The sequence below is a fragment of the Panthera leo genome, chromosome D3, assembly GCF_018350215.1.
Source record: "Panthera leo isolate Ple1 chromosome D3, P.leo_Ple1_pat1.1, whole genome shotgun sequence".
Classification (NCBI taxonomy): Eukaryota; Metazoa; Chordata; class Mammalia; order Carnivora; family Felidae; genus Panthera; species Panthera leo.
In genome coordinates this window covers 62,757,359-62,780,973 of record NC_056690.1, presented here as the reverse complement: position 1 = coordinate 62,780,973, position 23,615 = coordinate 62,757,359, and the positions used below count along the sequence as shown (strand labels likewise).

The 23,615-nt window shown below is 36.1% G+C and overlaps 1 protein-coding gene across 1 annotated transcript in view; it reads right to left on the bottom strand.

The window, feature by feature from the left end:
* PIK3C3 (phosphatidylinositol 3-kinase catalytic subunit type 3) overlaps positions 1-23,615 on the bottom strand; it is a 139,900-nt gene that overhangs the window by 100,963 nt on the left and 15,322 nt on the right. The window contains exon 4 of the mRNA XM_042911319.1: positions 22,728-22,857. Coding sequence (XP_042767253.1) covers positions 22,728-22,857 — 130 coding nt within the window. The remainder of the gene's footprint in view (positions 1-22,727; positions 22,858-23,615) is intronic.

Genomic DNA, 23,615 nt, shown 5'->3' with positions numbered 1-23,615 from the left:
CTCAGTCGGTTAAGCGTCCAACTATATTTGGGTCATGATCTCACTGTTCATGGGTTCAAGCCCCAAGTCAGGCTCTGTGCTCACAGCTCAGAGCCTGGAGCCTGCTGCAAATTCCATGTCTCCCTCTCTCTCTGCTCCTCCCAGGCTTTTGCTCTGCTGTCTCTAACTCCAAAATAAACAAACATTTGGGGCACCTGGGTGGCTCTGTCAGTTAAGCATCCGACTTCGGCTCAGGTCACGATATTGCCGTTGATGAGTTCAAGCCCCGCAGTGAGCTCTGTGCTGATAGCTCAGAGCCTGGAACCTGCTTGGGATTCTGTCTCCCTCTTTCTCTCTGCCCCTTCCCCACTCAAGCTCTCTCTTTCTGTCAAAAATGAACATTTAAAAAATAAAAATTAACATTTTTAAAAAAATTTTTTTAAAAGAAAAAGTAATTTCTACAGTTGCAGTTAGTTGGTAGAGTCCTCTGAAGGTCTTATATACATACCAATCTACCCTTGGTTTCAGAAATTAAATAATACACTGACACTTCAAATACACAGAGTATTCAAGACAATTTCCAAGGTCCTCAAAATGGAACAAGATTTTGTCCTATAAAGTATAATTTAAACACAGCATTATTCATGTATCAAAACCCCTCTTTCGTTCTGAACAAATTCATAGCATAAAGCAAAACTGGGTGGCAAAGCCTTACATGGTACTCTACCAGTCATTTTCTTTCCCATTATGTATGTTATGACGGTATGCCTACAAGGAAGCCAAACACTTCCATCAATTATTATGTCTCAAGGAACTAAAAATTTTCACCATCAATATTCTTTATCTTCTTAAATTAAGGGATTCTTATGACTACATGGTCATACTGTTTCAGGAGTGAAAAAAAAGTAACTTCATACAAAAAGTTTGAGGATGATCGTAATATAAAAATATCAGATTAGCTTTCAAGTTTCTTTTGACCTGAGGTTATCTCTAAATTAAAATGGATAAGGCAACATAAGTGCTTAGCACAGTTCCTCATACAAAGCAGGGACTAAGCATTTCATTGGCTCTAGTTGAAGATTCAACAAATATGATACCATCATGGAAAGAGACTAAGAATTAGTTACAAGAGAACCAAAAGAACACTGGGCAATATGACCTAAAGAGTACTAGACTAGGAGCCAGAGAACCTGGGTTATAATCCTAGCACTCCATTTTCCAACTGTCTTTTTTTTTTTTTTTTTTTTTTTGAGAGAAAGAGAGTGCATGTATGCATGAGCAGGGGAGGAGAGGTGTAGGGAGAGAAACAGGAAGAGTGAGCAAGAATCTTATGCAGGTTCCATGCTCAGCACAGAGTCTGACATGGAGCATGATTCCAAAACCCTGGGTGGAAATCAAGAGTTGGACCCTCAATCGACTAAGCCAACCAATGAGCCACCAAGGTGCCCCTCTAACTCGTCATTTTTTCCATGAAGTATACTTGATAAACAATGTTACATTAGTTTCAAGCATACAACATAGTGATTCAACAGTTCTATACATTATGCTATGCTCACTACAAGCATAGCTACCAATCTGTAATGTTTGAACCCATATCTACAAGATGAAAGTATTAACTTCTATTCCTACTCCCAAAATTCAGAGATAATGGATGCAAAATACAACAGTTAATATTATTTCCTGTAGTCTATAAAGAATTATATTCGCACACACTTTGCAGCATGTTCCAAACTGGTTTTTAAAATTAATGAAAATATAAAGGGTCATATTACATGCTTTGCTTTTATGAACAAAGTAACGGTAAAAACCAGTAATTAGAGTTTATATTCCTAGACATACATAGGAAGAGGAAAATAATTTATTCACACACCAAATTTTTGGCACTTTTTATAACCTAACCACACTATAAAATAGATAATTCTGACCCCAATTTGCAGATGATTATCAACCACTACAGTAGAGCGGCAGAATGAGGAGTTAAAGCCCAGGTCTATATGATCCCGAAATCCATGTTCCTTCCATCAGGTTTTGTTACCCACTCTAATATGCACTCTAGTAAGACATTTAAGTTCAACTAATTTTTTTAACTTATTAAATACTAATTTCACATTTATGTTATTGTGGTTGATTCTCCACTAGTTTCCTTTGAGGAAAGAATTAGCAATAGCAGGCTAAGTTTAGATGTGGGAGAATGTGGTGGGGCTCCTTCTTTCCCTTACTAAATCATCAGACAAATCATAAATTTTCTGGGGTCATTTTCATTAGTTCCAGAATTCATGTCTACTAATACATATTACTTCCTATATGGCATATTGCAAATGTCCCCATTTGAATAGTAAAGGTGACCATTCCCAAACTTATAACAAAGAATGTCAAATGGTTAAGATGGTAGTACCATAAACTTGGTAAAGCACGAGGACAAGTTTAATTATCCTAAATTCACATTTTTGCATCTTTATTTGCAATACAGAAAATTTAGACATAAAGAAATGTAAATGTCCATCTTAAACTATTAAGTAAATTATGGTACATGTACACTATGGAATACTATGTACCCTGACATGGAAAAATCATTGTTTCCATTGAATGCAAAAGTGACTGCCAAAAGAGAGATACCACTTATACTATGACTGCTTACCAGTTTGTCTCCTGAATCAGACTCTGAAATTGCAAGAAATTCTAGATATTTCTGTTTGAATTAGTTTTATAATTTCTGCAGAATTAGAAAGTTGCCAATTAAAATGTCTACTAACCATCTGCACTATTTACCTATTACTACGTAACAAAGCACTCAGTTTAAGGCACTGAGTACCTTAAAACCTAGATTTCAAGCAATAGGCAAAGTCTAGAATTAGTTATCACAATTCCTAAGTCCTGTTTTCCTCTCCAAAATGATCTCCTACAACTTACACACTATACTCCAGTCACCCCTTTTGTTCTTCAAACTATAAAGGCATTTTACTTTGAAGACTCGACATGGATGAAATGATTAAATATTAGAGGAAAAAAATTTTACTACAAGTTTTATAAAATTTTATAAAATTGTAAAGCACTATGCACAATATAAGCAACTATCATAATTAGACCATAATCTACATCATTTCATTTCTTATAGGTGCTGATAACAATGGAGACAAACTTGGGTGATTTTCACCAGTCCAAAGCTGCTGGTTGTCTCCAGTCTGGGAACTTTCACAGTAACTAAAAAACAAAAATGAACTTTAACAGGAGCGTCTGGGTGGCACAGTCCATTAAGCATCCAGCTCTTGACTTTGTCTCAGGTCATGATCTCACGGTTCCTAAGTCTGAGCTCCACATTGAGCTCCACATCGACCCCGCAATGTGCCCTGCATCAGGCTATGCACTGACAGAGCAAAGCCTACTTGGAATTCTCTCTCTCTCTCTCTCTCTCTCTCTCTCTTTCTCTCTCACAAAATAAATAAACTTTTTAAAAAATGAACTTGAACTTATATTTCATTTTGGGTCTGAAATGTCAGTGACCTAGATCTTTCAAAGGAGCAAATCTGCATTCTGTTAAATAGCAGGATAAAACCAGTACAGTCTGTTTCAAATTGCTTGTAAAGAAATAATCCTCACTAGGGTGCCCATCCTAGGAAGGAGATAGGTCAACAAATCAATGAAAGTGTCATTTTCACTTTTTAAGGAACACAGGTTTCTACAGAGAAACTTAGAAAACACAGAGAATTCAGAGAGAAACCCACTGTCATAGAAGTAATAGCAAAATTATTAGCTCTAACTTCTCCAAAATTACAGCAATGGATTTTAAAGTCTATTTAAATAAAAAAAAAAAAAATCTGTAAGAAGCAAGTAACAACATGCCCAAGAAACTGCCTGGAGGACTAACCAACCATGTATTATCAGATGTAATGAGAAGGCAGAAACAAGGTCTCAGATTAGTAAGTGTTCAATACAAGTACTAAGAACAGAACTAAAAGTAGGCCAATTTGCTGCCCTGCAAATGAACTAAGAACAGTTGGGAAAACAAATGCCAAATCTGACAGTCATCCCTGGGAATACCGACTTCGTGATCACAACTCACCGTTCATCTTTCCTTATCTGTTTTACTAGATATATTTCTATCTGCTCTATTAGACTATAAGCTTCCTGAGTACTAAAACTATGAGGGTTGATAGAACCTAGCACTTACTCAATGAATATATCTGTTGAAAAGCCTTCTAATGTAAAAGGGTGATAGATGGAAAACAAATGTTTGTATACTTCAGAATTCTGCTTCAGACTTGTGGGGAGTGGATGGGAAACACGGTATCAGGGAAAGGGGTAACACTCAAAAGGAAACTGAAGAGAAGAATGATTCATGCCATCGGGTCACTTTTCCGTAGTATTTATTGAAAGGGTGGGCCTATGCCTGCCGACTCCATCTTGTTCCGTGTCCTTCACCTTGACCACGCCTCCTCCCCTTGAGTAACCTCCCACTCACCCCTTCAAACTTCCAGATCAAAACACACCCGGCGACCTGCGTTACAGGACTCTGACCCTTCCCCAGCCAATCTGCTGAGGCCACAGCCATTACCTCACCAACTGCCCCTAGACCCCAATAAAACCTTTGTGCTTTTGAAACTCGCGCTCTCTCTCCCCGGTATCTCACCGCTGTGTCGGTGCAGGTAGGGGATTGAGCTCGAGCTAGCTCCAATAAAGGCTCTTCTGCTTTTGCATCAGACTCGGATCCCTGGTGGTTTTTGGGGATCACGAATTCTGGGCATAACATTTATATACTCTCAACATAAATATATAGTACTTGATTGCTATTGTAAGTTACAAACTTCCATTAGGTCCTCTGCTCTGGAGGGAAGCACAGAATATTGAACAACAGAAGCAAGTTCCTGCCCTCATAGAACTTAAGGGTAGGAAGGGGTGAGTCAATCATATGGTAAATGTCTATATGTGTATCAACAAATTGACACACTGATGTAAAAGTACTGAACAGGGTGCTGTGACACAAAATAATAAGTAGTCTTAAGAAGGCTTCTCAAGCACCTAACATTTAAGCAGGCACTTGAAACATAAAGGAATCAGCCAAACAAAAAGAATGAAACCTCCAGGGCAGAGGAAATGGCTGTTAGCATCAAAATAAGCTTGATATGCTCAGGCATTAAAGAAACAGGAGGAAGGTAGTCCTCAGTGAACATTTAATTAAATAAATCAAGTTATCTTTAAGGTGGAGGGTAGAAAGATCTATATATACATAAGATGCTTACTGGGAATCTGCTTTCTTGAGGTTCATCAATATCTAGATTTTTCCTTATAGTAGATACTACACTTAAAGCCTAAAGAGGGAAAGGAAAGAATAAGGACTAAAAAGCAATGTTTATTTCAAGTCCGCCCAGGAATCTGTGAGGAGGAGGAGGAGGAAGAGACTCACAAGGAAAATGGAGAGAAAGGATTTCTGCTTTACAAATATTCCTTGGCCAATTTCTTCCATATTCATACACCTACTTTATCTTTACAAAAGACATCAATCAACATGTATTTATCAAACAATATCAGATACATGACCTAAGTTCACAAGTGCCATGAAAGGGGATTACTTTTATTAATATGATAGGCAAAGATAGGATAAAATAGGCAGAGAGGGAAAGGTTAGGACCTGAGGTCCCTGGGTGGGGGAAAAACACACGTTTTAAAACAATGCTGGGAGCTTTGGATCTAGAGCAAAATCCCTCAGACATAAAGCTCCTCCTGAGAATGTGACAGACACCACTTACCCCTCCCCTTTACCCCCCTCTTCCTCCCCACCTCAGGCTTCTCTATGACAAAAGACCTGACTAAAAATAAGTAGACCATAAATGACCCACAAGGAACAGTATGGCCACAGACCACCCCTCATACAACAAAAACCCAGTTAAAAAGGAATGACTAGGCATTTAGAGTTACCAAGCCAATAAGGATAGAGTCTGAGAAGGAACAAGGGGAAAGGAAAGAGGCCAACAAAAACCTTATAAAACATGAGAAGGAAAGCTGGTAAAAGCAAGTAAGAAGAGCCAGCAAGATGTCTGAGGCCAGAGACTCCCCTTGCATGCTACTGGCTTCTGCAATCTTGCTTGCCTCTTGCATCAGTGAGCAGCCAGGAACCAGAAGCTTGACTATACTAGTCCCACCCAACCTGGAAGCACATATGTATAAAAGATTAGTAAAACCCAAAATGGAGGCTCAGCCCTTGGAAGTGACCCCACTGGCCAGCACAGGTGCGAAATAAACAGTCTTTTCTGATTCCCGAGTGCTTGTAGCTGGTCTCTTCCTGGGCTCCGAGTGTTTGGAACAAATACAAAGTCCCTTGCCTATAGTCTCAGGCATTCATTTTCAGATGCCCCCTCTCTGTAAAGAGAGGTTCATACTATTCCTCCTTTCTGATCTCATACTTTAATAAACTTTTGCATGCAGCTAATTTTATTGTGTGTCCATCTCTTCATTCTTCGAAGTGGAGAGACAATACAACCTGGGTGCTGAGGTAAAAAATCCTGCAACATTAGAGATGACATGATTGCATAAAGAGTTTAGTATGTAGCTGGAAAACAAGATGAACACCTAAGACAGAACATAACTGATAAAATAAAAGAATTCAAAGATGTACACCAAACTTTAATCCTGATTTTAAGCACCCACATATACCTTATGACTATGTCTGATAACATGGAAATATAGTATATGAGCAAATCAAATTAGCAATCTAAAAATGACTCAGAACAATCCTCCTTTTTTATATTCAAGCCAACAGAAAATTTAAAGTGGATAATGGCTTTACAACAGCACAGATTCACAAACATTTTGAATATTCAACCATAGAGGACTGCTGAAATTCATTATGGCATATCCATCCACAGCATGCAAATTCCTGTAGTCTTTAAAAATCATGTTGTAGAGGTGATGAGGGAGCATGGGGCAAGCTGAGGGCAAGGTGCAGGCTAACAGCACCTTCCCTCCCAGGTGGGACAGTATGATATTTCTTGGACATTCATGGCTACCCAAAAATGGGAAAGGACAAAAAAACAAATGGTTAAACTCATAAGAGTCTCCATCAGTTTACCAGAAAAAGGCAATCCCATCCATCATAGCCTAAAGTCCAGGAACTCCCTACTGTCTCAATGTTAATGCTTTGCTAGAGGGAAAAACAACCTTAGCTTGACCACAGTTAGGCCTCCAGTAAGTCTTTAGCATGTCAAAGTCTCTTCGGAAACCCCCTCTCCCCCAACACCATAAAATGGTCACCACCACCCCCACAAACCCGCCCTCCCCCCGCCACACTTACAGTGTCGCTCTTCCTGCCAATGGGTGCTATCCCCATGGTTTAATAAAACCACCTTTTTTCACCAAAGACATCTTCAAGAATTTTCTTGGTCATTGGCTCTGGACCCCACGAACCCCACCATCACCCCAAACTTCATTAGAGGGGTGCCTGAGTAGTCCAATGGGTTAAGCATCCGACTCTTGGTTTTCACTCAGATAATGATCTTGTGGTTCTTGAATTCAGGCCCCACATCAGGATCTGCGTGGACAGTGTGGAGCCTGCTTGGGATTCTCTCTCTCCCTCTCTCTCTCTCTGCCCCTCCTGCATGCACTCTCTCTCTCTCAAAATAACTATATAACTTAAAAAAAATTTTTTTTTTAAATCATGTTGTAGAAGGGCACCTGGGTGGCTCAGTCGATTGAACCTCTGACTCTTAATTGTCAGCACAGGTAATGATCTCACAGTTCGTTGAATTCAAGCCCCATACTGGACTCTCTGCTGACAGTGTGGAGCCTGCTTGGTATTCTCTCTCTCCCTCTCTCTCTGCCCCTCCCCTGCACAGGCTCTCCTTCTCAAAATAAATAAACTTAAAAAAAAAAAAAAAAACCATGTGGTAGAAGTCTCTTAAATGACCTGGAACAATTTTTAAAAAACACATTAAGTGCAAGAATGGGACTCAATTAAACACACAGACAATATGACCCTAATTTATGAAAAATCACAGGGGTGCCTGGGTGGCTCAGTTGGTAAGCATCTGACTTCAGCTCAGGTCATGATCTCACAGTTCGTGAGTTCGAGCCCTGCATCAGACTCTGTGCTGACAGCTCAGAGCCTGGAGCCTGCTTCAGATTCTGTGTCTCCCTCTCTCTCTGCCCCTCCCCTGCTTGTGCTCTGTATCTCTCTCTCTCTCAAAAAATAAATAAACATTGGGGTGCCTGGGTGGCTCAGTCGGTTAAGCGTCCGACTTCGGCTCAGGTTACGATCTCGCATTCCGGGGGTTCGAGCCCCGCGTTGGGCTCTGTGCTGACAGCTCAGAGCCTGGAGCCTGTTTCAGATTCTGTGTCTCCCTCTCTCTCTGACCCTCCCCCGTTCATGCTCTGTCTCTCCCTGTCTCAAAAATAAATAAACGTTTAAAAAAATAAAAAATAAAAAATAAATAAACATTAAAAAAAAATTTTTTTAAAGACCTAGCAGAATAATTTAATTTGATCACCTAAAATAGAAACCAGGCATTAACATAATTGTTCTCTCTCAAATTATTTCTTCCAAAAGCCTTTCAACTAGGTCCAAGTAAAGAACTGAGTAAATTAAAAACTACTATTTTTCAATATGTAGTTTACTAAAAACCCCTATATAGAGAAATTTATAGGTTTTATGTATCAAACCTTACTCATGTCAAGAAACTTTACGAGGACTCTTAGAAATAAATGAATTTCCCACCCCCCAAAAAACAGGAGCTATATGATAGATAATGCCTGGGTCAGATACACATATGCTCTCTAGGGGATATAAGGGGGAAAAAATGGTGAAGTTGTGTTTTTTCCCCTGCCACTGGAATATTAAACAAACGAAAAAACCTACTCTGCTCCATCACTACACAGAAAATTTTCAGATTCACAGAACCTATGTGAAAAGATCAAAATTTCTGTCTTGAAACAGTTATGAGAATATTGACCAATAAAAGTGCTTGCTACTACCAGATACAAGACTATTTTTCTCCTCCATGATCATATAAATGGTGTTTAATTCCACTATCTTGTATCTTCTTCCTCTAAATTCCCTCAATGTAAAGGCCAAAATATAACTCTTTCAACTCTAACAATTCCCTGAGCCTAGATTGGAACTGAGCTAAATTAATAAATATTCATTGAACAGAATACCATTATAGGCCAGCTAATGCATTCACATGATGCACCACAGCTCATAAATTTCTATTGTTAAAACGTACAATTCTTCCATAAACATAAGACGATACGTCCTACTTGTATCAAATCAAATACAAACCATATAGTAATTTATAATTCAAGACCAAATACAGTTGTATATATGAATTCATGTGAACTACTGAGATTAAAAAAGCAGCTGTGTATGTGTGTTAGAGACTCAGCACACACACTTATGTATTTTTTCTTAGGAAGCAAAAAAGTTTCTTCTATCTTCCTGATTAACGAAATCTTAGCTACAAATCTTCAATTTTACTTTGAAATTTTACATGTAAATCTTATTTAGGAAGAGTAGCTTTTGCATCATAAAAGTTTCATTTGGTTAAATTTCTCAGAGATTAATCTACTCTTAAAAGCATGTTACTTCCTATTTTTCTGGCAGCAACTATCGCTGTAAAGACAGACAACAGATTTATAGAACATCAATCAATATTCTTTTAGGGCTCAATCTTACACTGACAAAAACTAATTTAGTCTACTTGCTACCCTTGCTTTCAAGACAAATCTAAAAGCTTTGACAGTCTCAGACAACAGTAAGCAAACCAAAGTGATTGATAAAGAAGATTCTACCATATAGCATTAGATTCTACCATATATACCATCTACCAAATTTAGAAGAGATTCCCAAATCTTTCTTTTATGACAAAAAAGAACAGCAACACAGAATCAAATCATATAAGGTATGTTTATAAAAGTTACACATATTATTTATATAAAAACCTGTACTTAAGAGGTATTTTTGATGATGTCAGTGGTGCCACTGAAAATGTTTCATAGCCTTGAGTAATTTCAGCAGCTGTCATCATAATTCTGTTGTTTATTACTGTCATTTACAAAAGATCTAAGGAAGGAAATAAGCCAAAGTGAGATGCTTCTGCCTAACTGAAATTTTATAGCAGGATTCTGTTTTTTCATTTTTAAAGTAAGAAATTTTTCCATTAACACTTCTGACCACTGTTTTCCTTCCCCCAAAATGTAAACATTTAAAAATAGGAGTTTTTTGGCTTTGCTGGTTTCTTGTCACTAAAGTACATCATTATAATTTTTTTAATGTTTATTTATTTTTGAAAGAGACAGAGACAGAGATTTCCCTGCCCCTCCCCCACAGAATCTGAAGCAAGCCCCAGGCTCTGAGCTGTCAGCACAGAGCCAGAAGCGGGGCTCGAACTGCGAACCCTGGGATCATGACCTGAGCCAAAGTCAGATGCTTAACCGACTGAGCCACCCAGTTGCCCCTAAAGTACATTATTATAGACAAAATACATAAATGGGGTTCTCATTTTTTTTGAGAGCATGACAATACTTCTACTGTATTCATTACTATGTGGTCAAGTTTCAATTGTTTGTTTTTCATTGTGATGATGATGATAACAATCACAATAAGGGCATTTTTATGATTCCTATAAAAACAGAGAGAATGGAGTCCAAATGACCACTTTTTAGCAATGAAAAACATCTACAAATGCAGAAATAGCTGGTTATGCAATGAACTGTGAGAGCTATAAATCAGGGGTTCTGACTGCCAGTCTTCCTACCTAGTTATAATGTATCTCATTACTATTTAAATCTTCCATCAGTTTTGATAGTTCTATTAATTTTAAAAGCATAAAATAAAAGGCAATGCCTTCATTTTTCAAACCATCTCCATGGATAATTCCATGTTTCTCATGTCTCTAAAATCTAACCAGAGAATACCATTATGCAAGTACACATTTAAATCATCAATTTGATAATCTGTCCTCAAATCTGTAACAAGAAATGATGTCCAGCCTATCACAAACTCCTTTCTTAAATCGTATTTCTAAAACCCAAAACATTTGCCAATCTCAGTTTTCCAAAATAGCTCTTCTGTTCTCTACATTCGTCTAACTTGGTAACAGCAGATAAGCAAGTAACATTGGTTTTGAGTTCCGATTTAAATAATGTGAAGACTAAGAAAAACTGAAAATCCTCCCACAACAAACAGCTAAAACATATGAAGTAACAGTAAAATAGGTATAACAACTTAGAAAGGTAAGTCTCGTAAGAGATGAGTTTCCAATCTACAATTACAATCCAATGAAAGCTAAAATCAATAGTCATAGCAAACTGGAATACATCTGTCTGAAATTCAGGTAATATGTTATTGAAAATTAAACAACTATTTCAAAATATAATAATAATATAAAAACATTAAACATAAATCAAGAAATCACACAAAAAAAGAATAATACATTATTTATCACAAACATATGTATGCCTTAATATTAGGTAGAGTGATTCTTCCCCCTTTATTCCCCTTTTTCAAACTCAAGTGGTTTCATAATCTGGATCCACAAAACGTGCTAAAATCAGTATGACCATGATAGTAAAATTAGAGCAATAAAGTCAAAGAAAGGAAAGTTATAGGCAATTCTTACTTATAAACATAGATGCAAAACTTCAGCATAAAATTAGCAAAATGAATCAAGGAATTTAAAAAAAACCGTATCATGATGAAACAGGATTTATTCTAAGAATGCAAGAACAGTTTAACACAGAATACCTATTAGTGTAATCCATTACATTATTGAGTGTTATCAAGGGTCCCCAAAATCAGTAGACAAATTCACAGGACTCAGAGGCAGTTGTAATCACAGCTAAGATTTATTATAGCAACACAGTAAGAATATACAGCTAGATGGTTCAGTAAGGGAAACAGAAAAGTCAGAGTCTGGAAAAGTCCATACACAGGCTTCCTATACCTTCCTTCCCCTGCCCAAAAAGAAACATACTTGGGTATGCTTCTTTCTCTAGCAAGGAAAATGCAGCCTAAGAAAGCCCATTGAGACTGAGATTAGAAGTTTTTATAGAGGGCTAGTCACACAGGCATTCTCTGCTATCACCTACCAAAGTTCTAGACTCCTAGGAAGAAGGCAGGTGTTCACCATCAATCACAATGTACAGACAGCCTAGGCACAGTTATACATCTATACCAGCTAGGTAATGTTTCAGAAGCCAAGTTCTCGAACATCAGCCAAGGGCCAACATTGCAGGCAGGACCTCATAAAAATAGCAGCCCTCAGGCCTTCTACACTAACTGCTTTGTAAAAAACATTTGGTAAAAGGATCCCAAAAATTTTTTGGTAAGTTTCAACACATGCATCACATAAAGCTTTGGTAATATAAAAGAGGACCTTCTTAACCTGATTTTTAAAAAATATACGAGGAAGTGGTAACCAACATCTTATCAAATGGTTAAATGTAAGAAGCATTTTCACTAAAGTCAGGAAGGAAAACAAGGATGCCTCTACTACTGTTTCTGTTAGGCACTATACCAGAGCTTCATGTACCAGCCATACAAGAAAAACATAAATGAAAGAAATTAAAACTTTTTAAGATGATTATCACATAGAAAAGTCAAAAGAACTATCAGACAATCTATTAGAAACAATGAGTTCAGAATTGTTGCTGAACATAAGGTCAATAAACAGGAATCAATGTTATTCCAAATTCCTTTTTACCAATCTAAAAATACACTCCTTAGAAAATATATACAATAGCAACAAAAACTACCTGAAATTTAGAAATAAATGGAACAGAAAATGTATGGATGTTAATCTTTGAAATCCAACAACTTCACTCCTAGATTTCTATACTAAAGAAATCCCTTGTGGGCAATAAGTGACATTCACTTTAGCCCTATTAATAATACAAAAAGCTGAAATTGTTGGGAGAACAAATAAACTGATTTATTCATCCAATGGAATACTACACAGCAGTTTAAATGAAAGAACTCAAGCTACATATATTGACATGGATAAATTTCAAAAACAGCATTAAGTTTACAAAAGCAATTACAAACAAAAAATGAGGGAAGTTTTAACAAGTATCTGTGGTTTTTTTCGTCCTTTTTTAAAACACTGTGATACAAGGCAAATGTTGAATATTCAATCTTAACAATGAATACATGGGTGTCCATTACAGTATTATTTTTATTTGAATTGTTTTAAAATAAAAATTAAAAACATAACTGTACACATGCGTAATTTTAAAACCCAGGCATTTAACCTGGCAGGGCTGGGAAAACTGAATTAATCTACAGTCTGTGAGTGCCTTCTACTACCTCTTCTCACCACTCCTAGGGTTCAATTACCACTTAACTTACTTGGTTAACTCCCTTAGGCTAAAGAACATTTTGATGAAGAAGATAAAACTCAACTAATTCAGTTAGGTTGTCTCACATAGACCTACTTCTTCATGTGCTTTTAGTGCCTTCAAAACAAAACAATATTCATATTTAAAATATATTTTAAATATATATTTATTTAAATATATTTTTATTTATATATTTATTTAAATATATTTTTATTTATATATTTATTAGAATATATTGTAATATTTATTTATTAAATTTATTTTATTAATGTATTAAAATAAAATTTATTTATATATTTATTAAAATATATTTTAAATATGTATTTATTTAAATACATTTAAAATATTTTTTAAATATAAATATTGTTATCTTTAGGGACTTTTTCTTCAAAACAATTCCTGTCATAAATCCTTCTTATGCCCAGCCCAAATCACCTCTTGAGAATCACTGATTCTCTGGGGCTGTCTTCCTTTTTAGATTCTCAAATCGCCAGAATGTCTTGCCTTTCTCCATTCTAGTTGAAATTGTTTTCTTAACCCCACTCTTGATCCAATATCCCATTCCTTGGCTATAACTGCAATCTCAAGGTATAATGAGACATCCTTAGTTTCTTCCAAACTTCCTATTATTCCCCTTTCACCAACTGGTTCCTTCATATTGATAATAACTTAATGCTAGAGAAGCCACACCTTTTTTCCTTAATCTTCTAAAAAATTACCCAGTGATCAAGCAATACTTTGACAAAAGCCTGGGCTGCACAAATGAGACTTCATTACCACTAATAACTTTCTAGCTGTATCATTTTTTGTGATCACACAAAGAAACTATCAGCACCTTCCTCTCCACAGGTCTGAAATGTTTTCACAATTTTATCAGCATCTGTTTCCTTCTTTTATCTTTAGCAAAGGATTCTCACATGCATCTGCATCCTGAAGTTCCTACCATATTGTTTCTTTGAACAACACTTATCCTCTTCACTATCGTGTTTCCTTTCCTCTTAAGCCTTAGCTGTTTGAGGTCTATGGGTGAAAGAAATCTTAAGAGTGACTGTTACTTACTACCTTTAACTTATGCATTGGTAACAACTGAAGTCACAAGTCTCATTTATAACTCTAGTTCCTTCATGGCACACATTTGCCATAGGTACTGACCACAGGCAAGTCACTGTTTACTAAGTTCCTGGGCACCATCTTTTTTTATGCCATACCTGAGTGAGTACCTCCAGATATATACAGTTTCTTACTCCCTTTGTCTCTTCTATTTTCAATTCTAATCTTCCTGATAAGAAAAACATATTCTCCATACAAAAAAATCCTTCACAAGTTTTAAATCTTAAGAAAGCAAGATAATTACCTTTGGAAACACATTTACATGAAGAATTTAAAGACCTGATTTTAGGTCCAGATTCTACTTATTAACGCGACACCTTAAAGCAAATCACTTAACTTTTCTAAGCTTCCATCTTTTCATTAGTTTAAAAACAATGTATGGTACATTTTCTAATATGTACAGTGTCTAATCATTACACTCATTAGAATCAAATGAAGGCACATAAGATAAAGTAATAACAACAGCTAATATTTATTAATGCTCAGTGATGCCTGGCAATATGCTAAATCCTTAATTATTTTATCTCATTTAGATTTAGTCTTCACAATAACTGAAGAAAGTAGATGTAAGTATTATTTCTATTGTGCAGATGAGGATTTCATGGCTTAGACAAAGTTAAGTAGTTAACCTAAGATCACAACTAAACAAAAGACAACTGAAATCTGAATGAAAAACAGTCTCCAAAGCCATGATTTTTACCACTTCTCCATTTTAGTTCTCCATCTATGCTAAAGAGCTTTATAGACATTAAACATTTTATACATGCAAGCTGATTATCATTATTAGTTATTATTATTCATAAAGGCACTATGAATAATGACAGCATCAACCCAATAACTTTTTTTTTGTCTCCAACATACAGCAGTGTGCCTTCAGTACAGCAGGTGATGGTGATGGAGATAGAGACAGATAATGCTACAATAACTATATAGTGACAGATGGTAACTACACATCATGGTGAGCATTTCACAAAGTATATAAATGCCAAATCACCATGTTGTACACCTGAAACCAATATAATATAGCATGTCAACTAAATTTTTTTACAGTTATAGATGTTCCCAAATCTTATTTTGCCAAGCATAGTCATTTTTTAAATGCTACTGTCAAATGAGGGTCATTTTAATACTCAAAAGCACAGAAAGAATACAATCTTCGAATAAAGTCCCTTACATTGAATAAATTTAGTTCTATAAAAACATTTTAAAAAAAGAGGACTTTTCCATATACTTGAAATAAAAATCTCAGTGAGCTCCTCTAATTAAAGCCTCTAGACTAGTACCCATGCAATGTAATGCATTCAATGTAAAATATTTTCTTTCAAGGGCAAATGTTTCAGCAGGTCAAAGAGTACTATAAAATAATCTAAAATAAATAGCCTCAATCCCACTTCATGAAATTATGTCAGCAGAAAAGTTGTTACCTTGGTCTTAATTTTAAAAGATTATTTTGTAACCATGATAATGTGTCAACGTTTACTCAAAAGACCGTAGTGTAGACAGCAAATTCAAGTAATGCTGCAACTAAAAAGTTAATGTCGAGAGAGAAAGTCCTTTTAAGATTTCCCCAAACTGAAATGACTTACAGAACTTTCTAGCTCCTTCAGGCTTAGCTCCTTTATGGCTCACTAAGAAATCAACAATCTCCTGAAGACTAATTTAATTTCCAAGGTACCTTAAAAAATGGTGTCCTGGGTAGCAGACACAAGTTACATGGTTACCAGAAAGATAATAATATGGTTACCAGCCCATTACAAATTAGTAAATTGGCACTCTAGACCAGTGCTATCCAACAGACCATTTGGCAATAATGGAAATATTCCATATCTGCACTGTTCAATAGCTGCTGGCCACATGTGGCAATTGAACACTTAGATACGTGATTATGGTAACAGAGCAACTGAATTTTTAATCTTATTTAATTTTTATTAACTTAAATTGCTAGTTGTGAATTATGGCTATTATTTTAGACAGTACAGCTCTAGATTATAACTCTTTAAATTGATTGGCATGAGCCTATTCTCAAGATACTAACTGCTCCTGAATGAACTAAAAATATCCAGATCCTACTGCTATAGACCTGAAGTCTGGACCCTGGACCCAGAATGACTCCATGCAGACAATGTTAGGGTCAGCCTGAAACATCACCTCACTTTACCACAACTTCACTGTCACAATGCTCACCTATACACTCAACTTTCCCCAACCTATCTGTGTCACACAGACCACAAAGCATTTTTCATCTAGTGGGTTACTTTCTCTTTGCCTCCTCTTAATCAAATTGACAGAAACTAAAGCACATTCCAAAGGCATCAAGCAGAGCTGCTAAAATGAAAAGGAGACAGTGGAGAGGCATGCTTTTGCACTAACCTTTCATGTCTAAAGACATGGATTCAAATATAAATCAAACACTGAAGCTTGGTAGTCACATCCAAAACCCCAGGTGGATATGCATCCTAGTCATAAAACTCTTACAATATGACAAGCTGAAAAACGCAGCAGATGGGAACAATGGGCAAATTTGCTCAAGTAAGGCCCACAATCATTAAAAGGCTGGGTCATGGACAATGAAAGTAGAATAAATGCTCCAGAAGTCTGGCCTTTGATTATTTTCACAAATCAATTCAAACAGAAAGATACTATACTTGTAAATATTAAATAGGAAAATGTAGAGCTGGGGTAGAAAAGATAATTAGGAAGAAATGGATGGGAGAGGAGTATATTTTATTGCATTCATTTCTCCCTATTCCCTGCTAAGTCTAAGAAATCCAACTTTTAAAAAATAAGAACCAAACTGAAGACTTCCAATTTGTTTCCTTTTCTCACAAGCATTTCCTCAAAGGAAAACTAGGCATGTTCACAAAATGATGTAAAACCATTAGAGAGGTTAATTCCACTAAACTCCCTCTGAAAGGGTTTGACTTTTAAAAATATTCAACCTAAAAATCAGGCTTTTAAACTTCAGTTATTCATATTGCAGTTATAATACAAACTTCATAGTTAAGCAAGCAATAAGTGAGAATAAAAATATTTAGTCCAGCTGGAGTTTGAGGTTCTTTGCTTAATAATAATCGAACACCATCTTTTCACAAGTCATTTAAGTAGTTCATCTTCATTTCACAGTCCTCTTGTCCCATTATCCCCAGGCAGCCAAGACTGAAGCACTTCTATAACTGAATAGACTTTCTTACACTGTATTTTGAAAACTCTCTGTGCTATTTATTTTGGCTCATGGGTACAATGCATGGTAACTATGCTTTGCTATTATTAAGATTTATGTGCACCTATCTACTCTGAGTCCAACTGCCTTCTCAACAATTAGAAACAATCATGGTAAATTCACTGGCTGGAAAATCAAAGTACAAGAAATAAACCATTCAGTTCTAACCATTTAAGTCTCTTCTACTGGAATACTTATTTATTTTCTTAAAATGGTAGTGTGAGAAATTTGAGTATTATATCTAAAATCTGTTCTTACTGTATACAAATGGAAACACAATCATACACATTTTTTCCCAGTTCTTAAAAATGTACTGTACCAAAGACAACTTCAAAGTGTTTTGTGGAAGAGAATGCCGATCTAACAGAACAAACTTTTTAATGTGGAACCAGAAAAATGAGAGGGGCAGGAGAATAAGGGGGAAAGAGAGCTACTGTGGCACAATTTTCAGAGCAAAAGAAATATGGAAGTATAATTTTAAGTTCAGGTATAACAAATACCAAAGTATACTGTCTCTGGTATGAGACAAGAGACACAGACTCAGGAAGCCAGCCTGAAAAAGGTGTAACTAAAGAAACAGGTACGAATCAAACAACAACAACAAAAATAAAATCTAAGAGCACAGCCATATCATGCATAATAGGCAGGTCGGAATAATACTTTTGGCATACAGATCACAGAAGGAATGACATGAACACAGCTCATTCACAACTGCAAACAGATGATCACATGTTTATTCTCTACTAAGGTGATAACTGTAAAATCCAGTTAGATAAACAATCCTGATCATTTGCTATTTCAGTATTCTTAGAATAACAGAGTATGAATAGCTGCTACACAGGACCTACATAGAAATCATCCATTCTAAACTTCTGATTTTACGGGCTCAAATTTTCTGTGAGTCAGTGGGATGGCCAAGTCTTGACTCATACCACAGTGCTCTTCCCACTGAAAAGTGCTTCCAAGTGCCCAAGCTTCCAATTTCATCAAACCTAAGACATCATTTTTTAAAACATGTTCTTCCTCCACAGCAGGAGGCTTTGAAAAGGTTTTGAAATCTCAAACAGCATGACGAACTTCTATACAGAAAAGAATGAAACACATTAGCCAAAAGTGCCAAGAAAAAGAAAGAGCTTCCTTCAAAGAGGGAACAGTTCTTTCAACAATGCTACAAACACGATGTATTTTCCATGTAAGAAAAGTAATTACTGGTTTTAATAGTTTTTCTTTCGTGTTCTGGGGAACATGAGGTAACACTAAAGCAAGAAGTCACAGCATAGCAAGTTTTGAAGCTTCCATTCCACTCAGAAATAACAAGTACAATTCTATTAGGAGCAAAGAACTTTGAAAAGACCTTATTTACAAATAGCCTCAGAAAGGCTGTAAGATGCTTATTCTCATTAATTTTTACACCCATTTTAAAGATTTAGAAATTAATGGATAAAAATTTATTTGAAAACTGTTAACCACTCTGGGAAATACAGACAACATTAAAATTTTAGTATCTCTTAAAAAAGTAGGACCAAACTTGCCATATTCTTCAATGTAAAGAATTTAGACAGTTAATGATTACTATCAATTACCAAACATGTTAAGAAAGCTTCTTCCCAACATCTTATTTTGCTCTGCATATGCTTAGTCGTCGTTTCCAGAGTTGCAACTGTGCACTAAGAACCAAAAGAATAAATGTGAGCCCATAAAACTCTTTAAGCGGTTATTGTTTCAATCATAAAAAAAGTTGATCACTATCAAGTCACATCTTTTTTTCCTACCATAAAATTCAAAATATAAAAATGAGAAATACTTAACATCGTGCTACCTTACAAATCCAGAGAAGTCCAGTTCAAACAAATTCCTATGCTGCATATACTGCTTTTTGAAAAATGGCATAGTCACCTGTTATAAAAATTATTTCTGAATCTTCCAACAAAAATAATTGGAGAAAAAAAAAATTAGGAACATATGGACAGAAACATAAATAATTCATTTAAAAGAGAACCAAAATGGATGTATTTCTTGACTCTCCTTGTTACCCCCTCAAATTTGGAATTTCATCCATAATATGCATCACATTGCTTTTCGCAAAAAACAAACAGAAAAAAATTTTAAGAGCTTTACTTCTTCCACACATGCTACCTTCCTCCTGCATTGGAGATTTAACTCTCTGTGACCCACATGCTATAAATGAGCTGATTCTGATAAAATTTCTGTAACTGTTCCAGGTTTATAAAAGTCACAAAGTGTAGCATAAAGTCCATCACCAAGATAAACTCTTAAAAAGAAGGCTGATATATGAAAAGCTTGAGAACTTTTCTGTATCCCATGTAAAAATGCAAACAAAACCTCAGAATGAGTGGCTGAATTAGAAATTAAATTCTAATTATGGGGGGAGGGAAGCTGACAACAGTAATTTGCTTAAAAAGCTTATGAGGAAACCATGACATACATCACTTTTCCATAAAAGAGCAATATAAAAATCACAGAATGAACTTGACAATGAAAATTTTATGTTGAAGAACAAAGCAAACCCAATGCAAGTACTTATTCTTGATAATTAATATTTCTTCCATATGTAGGTTGAGACAAGCTGTAAAATGCTTGGCATTAAAACTTTCTCCAGACACTAAAGAGTTATCCACACGAACAAGATTGCAAAGGAAATTTACATGTAAGAATTAAAAGAGAGTCTCTTAATAAAAGAATTGTAAAAGGATCTTTAAGCAGTATCTAGCATAGTGCTTTGTGAACAAACATTCATCACATAAGATATATTGTTGTGAGTTAAACACAGAATTGAACCTACCTTTTTTCCTAAATGAAAACACTACATTAAAACAATTTTTTGGCACAAAAACAGACAGATCAATGAAACAGAATAGAGAACCCAGAAATGGACTGACAGACGTATGGCCAACTCATCTTTGACACAGCAGGAAAGAATAGCCAATGGAATAAAGACATTCTCTTCAGCCAGTGGTGCTGGGAAAACTGGACAGTGACATGCAGAAGAATGAACCTGGACCACTTTCTTACACCATACACAAAAAGAAACTCAAAATGCATGAAAGACCTAAATGTAAGACAGGGAGCCATCAAAATCCTTGAGGAGAAAGCAGGCAAAAACCTCTTTGAGCTGGGCCACAGCAATTTCTTACTCAACATGTCTCCAGAGGCAAGGGAAATAAAAGCAAAAATGAACTACTGGGACCTCATCAAAATAAAAATCTTCTGCATAGCGAACGAAACAATCAGCAAAACTAAAAGGCAACCGACAGAATGGGAGAAGATATTTGCTAACGACATATCAGATAAAGAGTTAGTGACCAAAATCTATAAAGAACTTATCAAACTCAACACCCAAAAAACAAATAATCCAGTGAAGAAATACGCAAAAGACATGAATAGACGCTTCTCCAAAGAAGACATACAGATGGCCAACCGACACATGAAAAAATGATTGAATCACTCTCATCATCCGGGAAATACAAATCAAAACCACAATGAGAAACCACCTCACACCTGTCAGAATGGCTAACATTAACAACTGAGGCAACAAAAGATGCTGGCGAGGATGTGGAGAAAGAGAATCTCTTTTGCATTGCTGGTGGGAATGCAAACTGGTGCAGCCACTCTGGAAAACAGTATGAAGGTTCCTCAAAAAATTAAAAGTAGAACTACCCTATGACCCAGCAATTGCACTATTAGGTATTTATCCAAGGGATACAGGTATGCTGTTTCGAAGGGGCATGTGCACCCCAATGTTTCTAGCAGCACTATCAACAATAGCCAAAGTATGGAAAGAGCCCAAATGCCCATAGATGGATGAATGGATAAAGAAGATGTGGTATATATATACAATGGAGTATTACTCGGCAATCAGAAAGAATGAAATCTTGCCATTTGCAACTGCATGCATGGAACTACAGGGTATTATGCTAAGCGAATTAGTCAGAGAAAGACAAATATCATATGACTTTACTCATATGAGGACTTTAAGACACAGAACAGATGAACACAAGGGAAGGGAAGCATAAATAATATAAAAACAGGGAAGGGGACAAGACATAAGAGATTCTTAAATATGGAGAACAAACAGAGGGTTACTGGAGGGGTTGTGGGAGGTGGGGGATGGGCTAAATGGGTAAGGGGCATTAAGGACTCTACTCCTGAAATCACTGTTGCACTATATGCTAACTAATTTGGATGTAAATTAAAAATAATAATAAATAAATAAAGCAATTTTTAAATTAAAAGGTAGTAATTCAGTCTGCTTACAAAAAAAAGAGACAGGGGAGGTGTGAGAGCCATTTAGACCGGCTAGTAATACAAGGAATCTTTACCTCCAAGCAAAGCAATGTAAGAATCTGCAGCATGTAACACCTGCATCTTTAAGACTATATCACCAAAAAAAAGTGGTTATCTTGAAAATATCACCAAAAGCTCCACAGTTTCAAATCTGACAGAATTCAAACACAAAGGGCTACGTATTATATAATTCAATTTTTTGAAACGTCCAGAATAGGAAAATCCACAGAAATAAAAAGTAGATCAGTAGTTGCCAGGAACCAAAGAGCAGAGGGAACGGGGATTGACCACTAATAGGTACAGTGCATGGTGACATATTTGATGAACATGTTCTAAAATTAAATAGTAGTGTGACTACATATTCAACTTTTAGTGAATTTACTAAAAGCAACTCAACTATACATTCTCTAAGGGTGAATTTTATGGTATGTGAATTATTATTTCAATAATATTCTTATTAAAAATTAAAATAGGGGCACCTGGGTGGCTCAGTGAGTTAATCAAGAGTCAGTCAGATTCTTGATTTCAGCTCAGGTCATTGTTCCTGAGTTTGAGCTCCATGTCAGCTCTGCGCTGACAGTGCAGAACCTACTTGCGATCCTCTTTCCCTCTCTCTCTCTCCCCCTCCCCTACTTTCCCTCCATCCCTCTCATTCTCTCTCTCTCTCTCAAAATAAATAAACTTAAAAAAATTAAATTTAAATTAAAAAATAATCGGACAAGTCATAACGTCATTTGTACTATAGTAGACACATTCAGAGCTTTCCACCTGATCCAAATTTCTTGTTTACCTTGGCAAGGCGGCTCATCTGATCTTCTGAGAGAGTACTGCTTGTTCTGCCAGGAGTTTTTGTGGGTTCTGATCCATCTGCTTCTACATTAGGCCAGACTTTCAAGTCGTGCATCCCTTGGCGAAACATGCTAGGCGAAAAGATAGTGTTCAGGGTAGAAGTAAATTAATGCAGTTCATTATAGGACATTTAGGTTCCTAAAACAGAGAGAATTCCACACAGGAAAATGCATGTCTGTCTTGCCAAGCCTGAAACCTCCAGTGGGTTATAAAGCAATTAACTAAGCAACTAAAATCCATGTTAACACTGTTTTTTTTACATGCCATTCTTTTCCCCTCCACACAGAACTATTACAGAAATCCTACAAGTCGAGTAGAAATAGAAAGTTCCGTAATGGACCACACTCACACTTCATCATTTCAGTGGAGATCTGAGAAATAATAGAGACCAAATTCCTATCAAATAAAAGAATGTCACATTTATAATAACTGAAACCAAATTTAAATGAATACATAACTCTCTACTTTAAGTGACAATTCAGCACAGTAGAAGGTGAAGTCAAAATGCTGGGATCTGAATCCCAGCAGTGCCATCAACTATTACCTACATGACCTTGGGTATATTACCCAACCTCTATGTCTCAGTTTTCTCATCTATAAAATAAGATTATAAAGAGTACCTGTATCTCAGAGTTGTTAGAAAAATTAAATAGATCAGTAGAAGTAAAAAGTACTTAGAACCATGCCTGCCACACAGGAAGTACTCAATAAATGTTAGCTATTATCATCCTTTCACTAGGTATCATGATTTCTCTCCTGTCTTCTTTTGCACAAGAGATAGGTCTAAAACAGAATACAAATGCAGATTCGTATAAGAAAAAAATCCCAT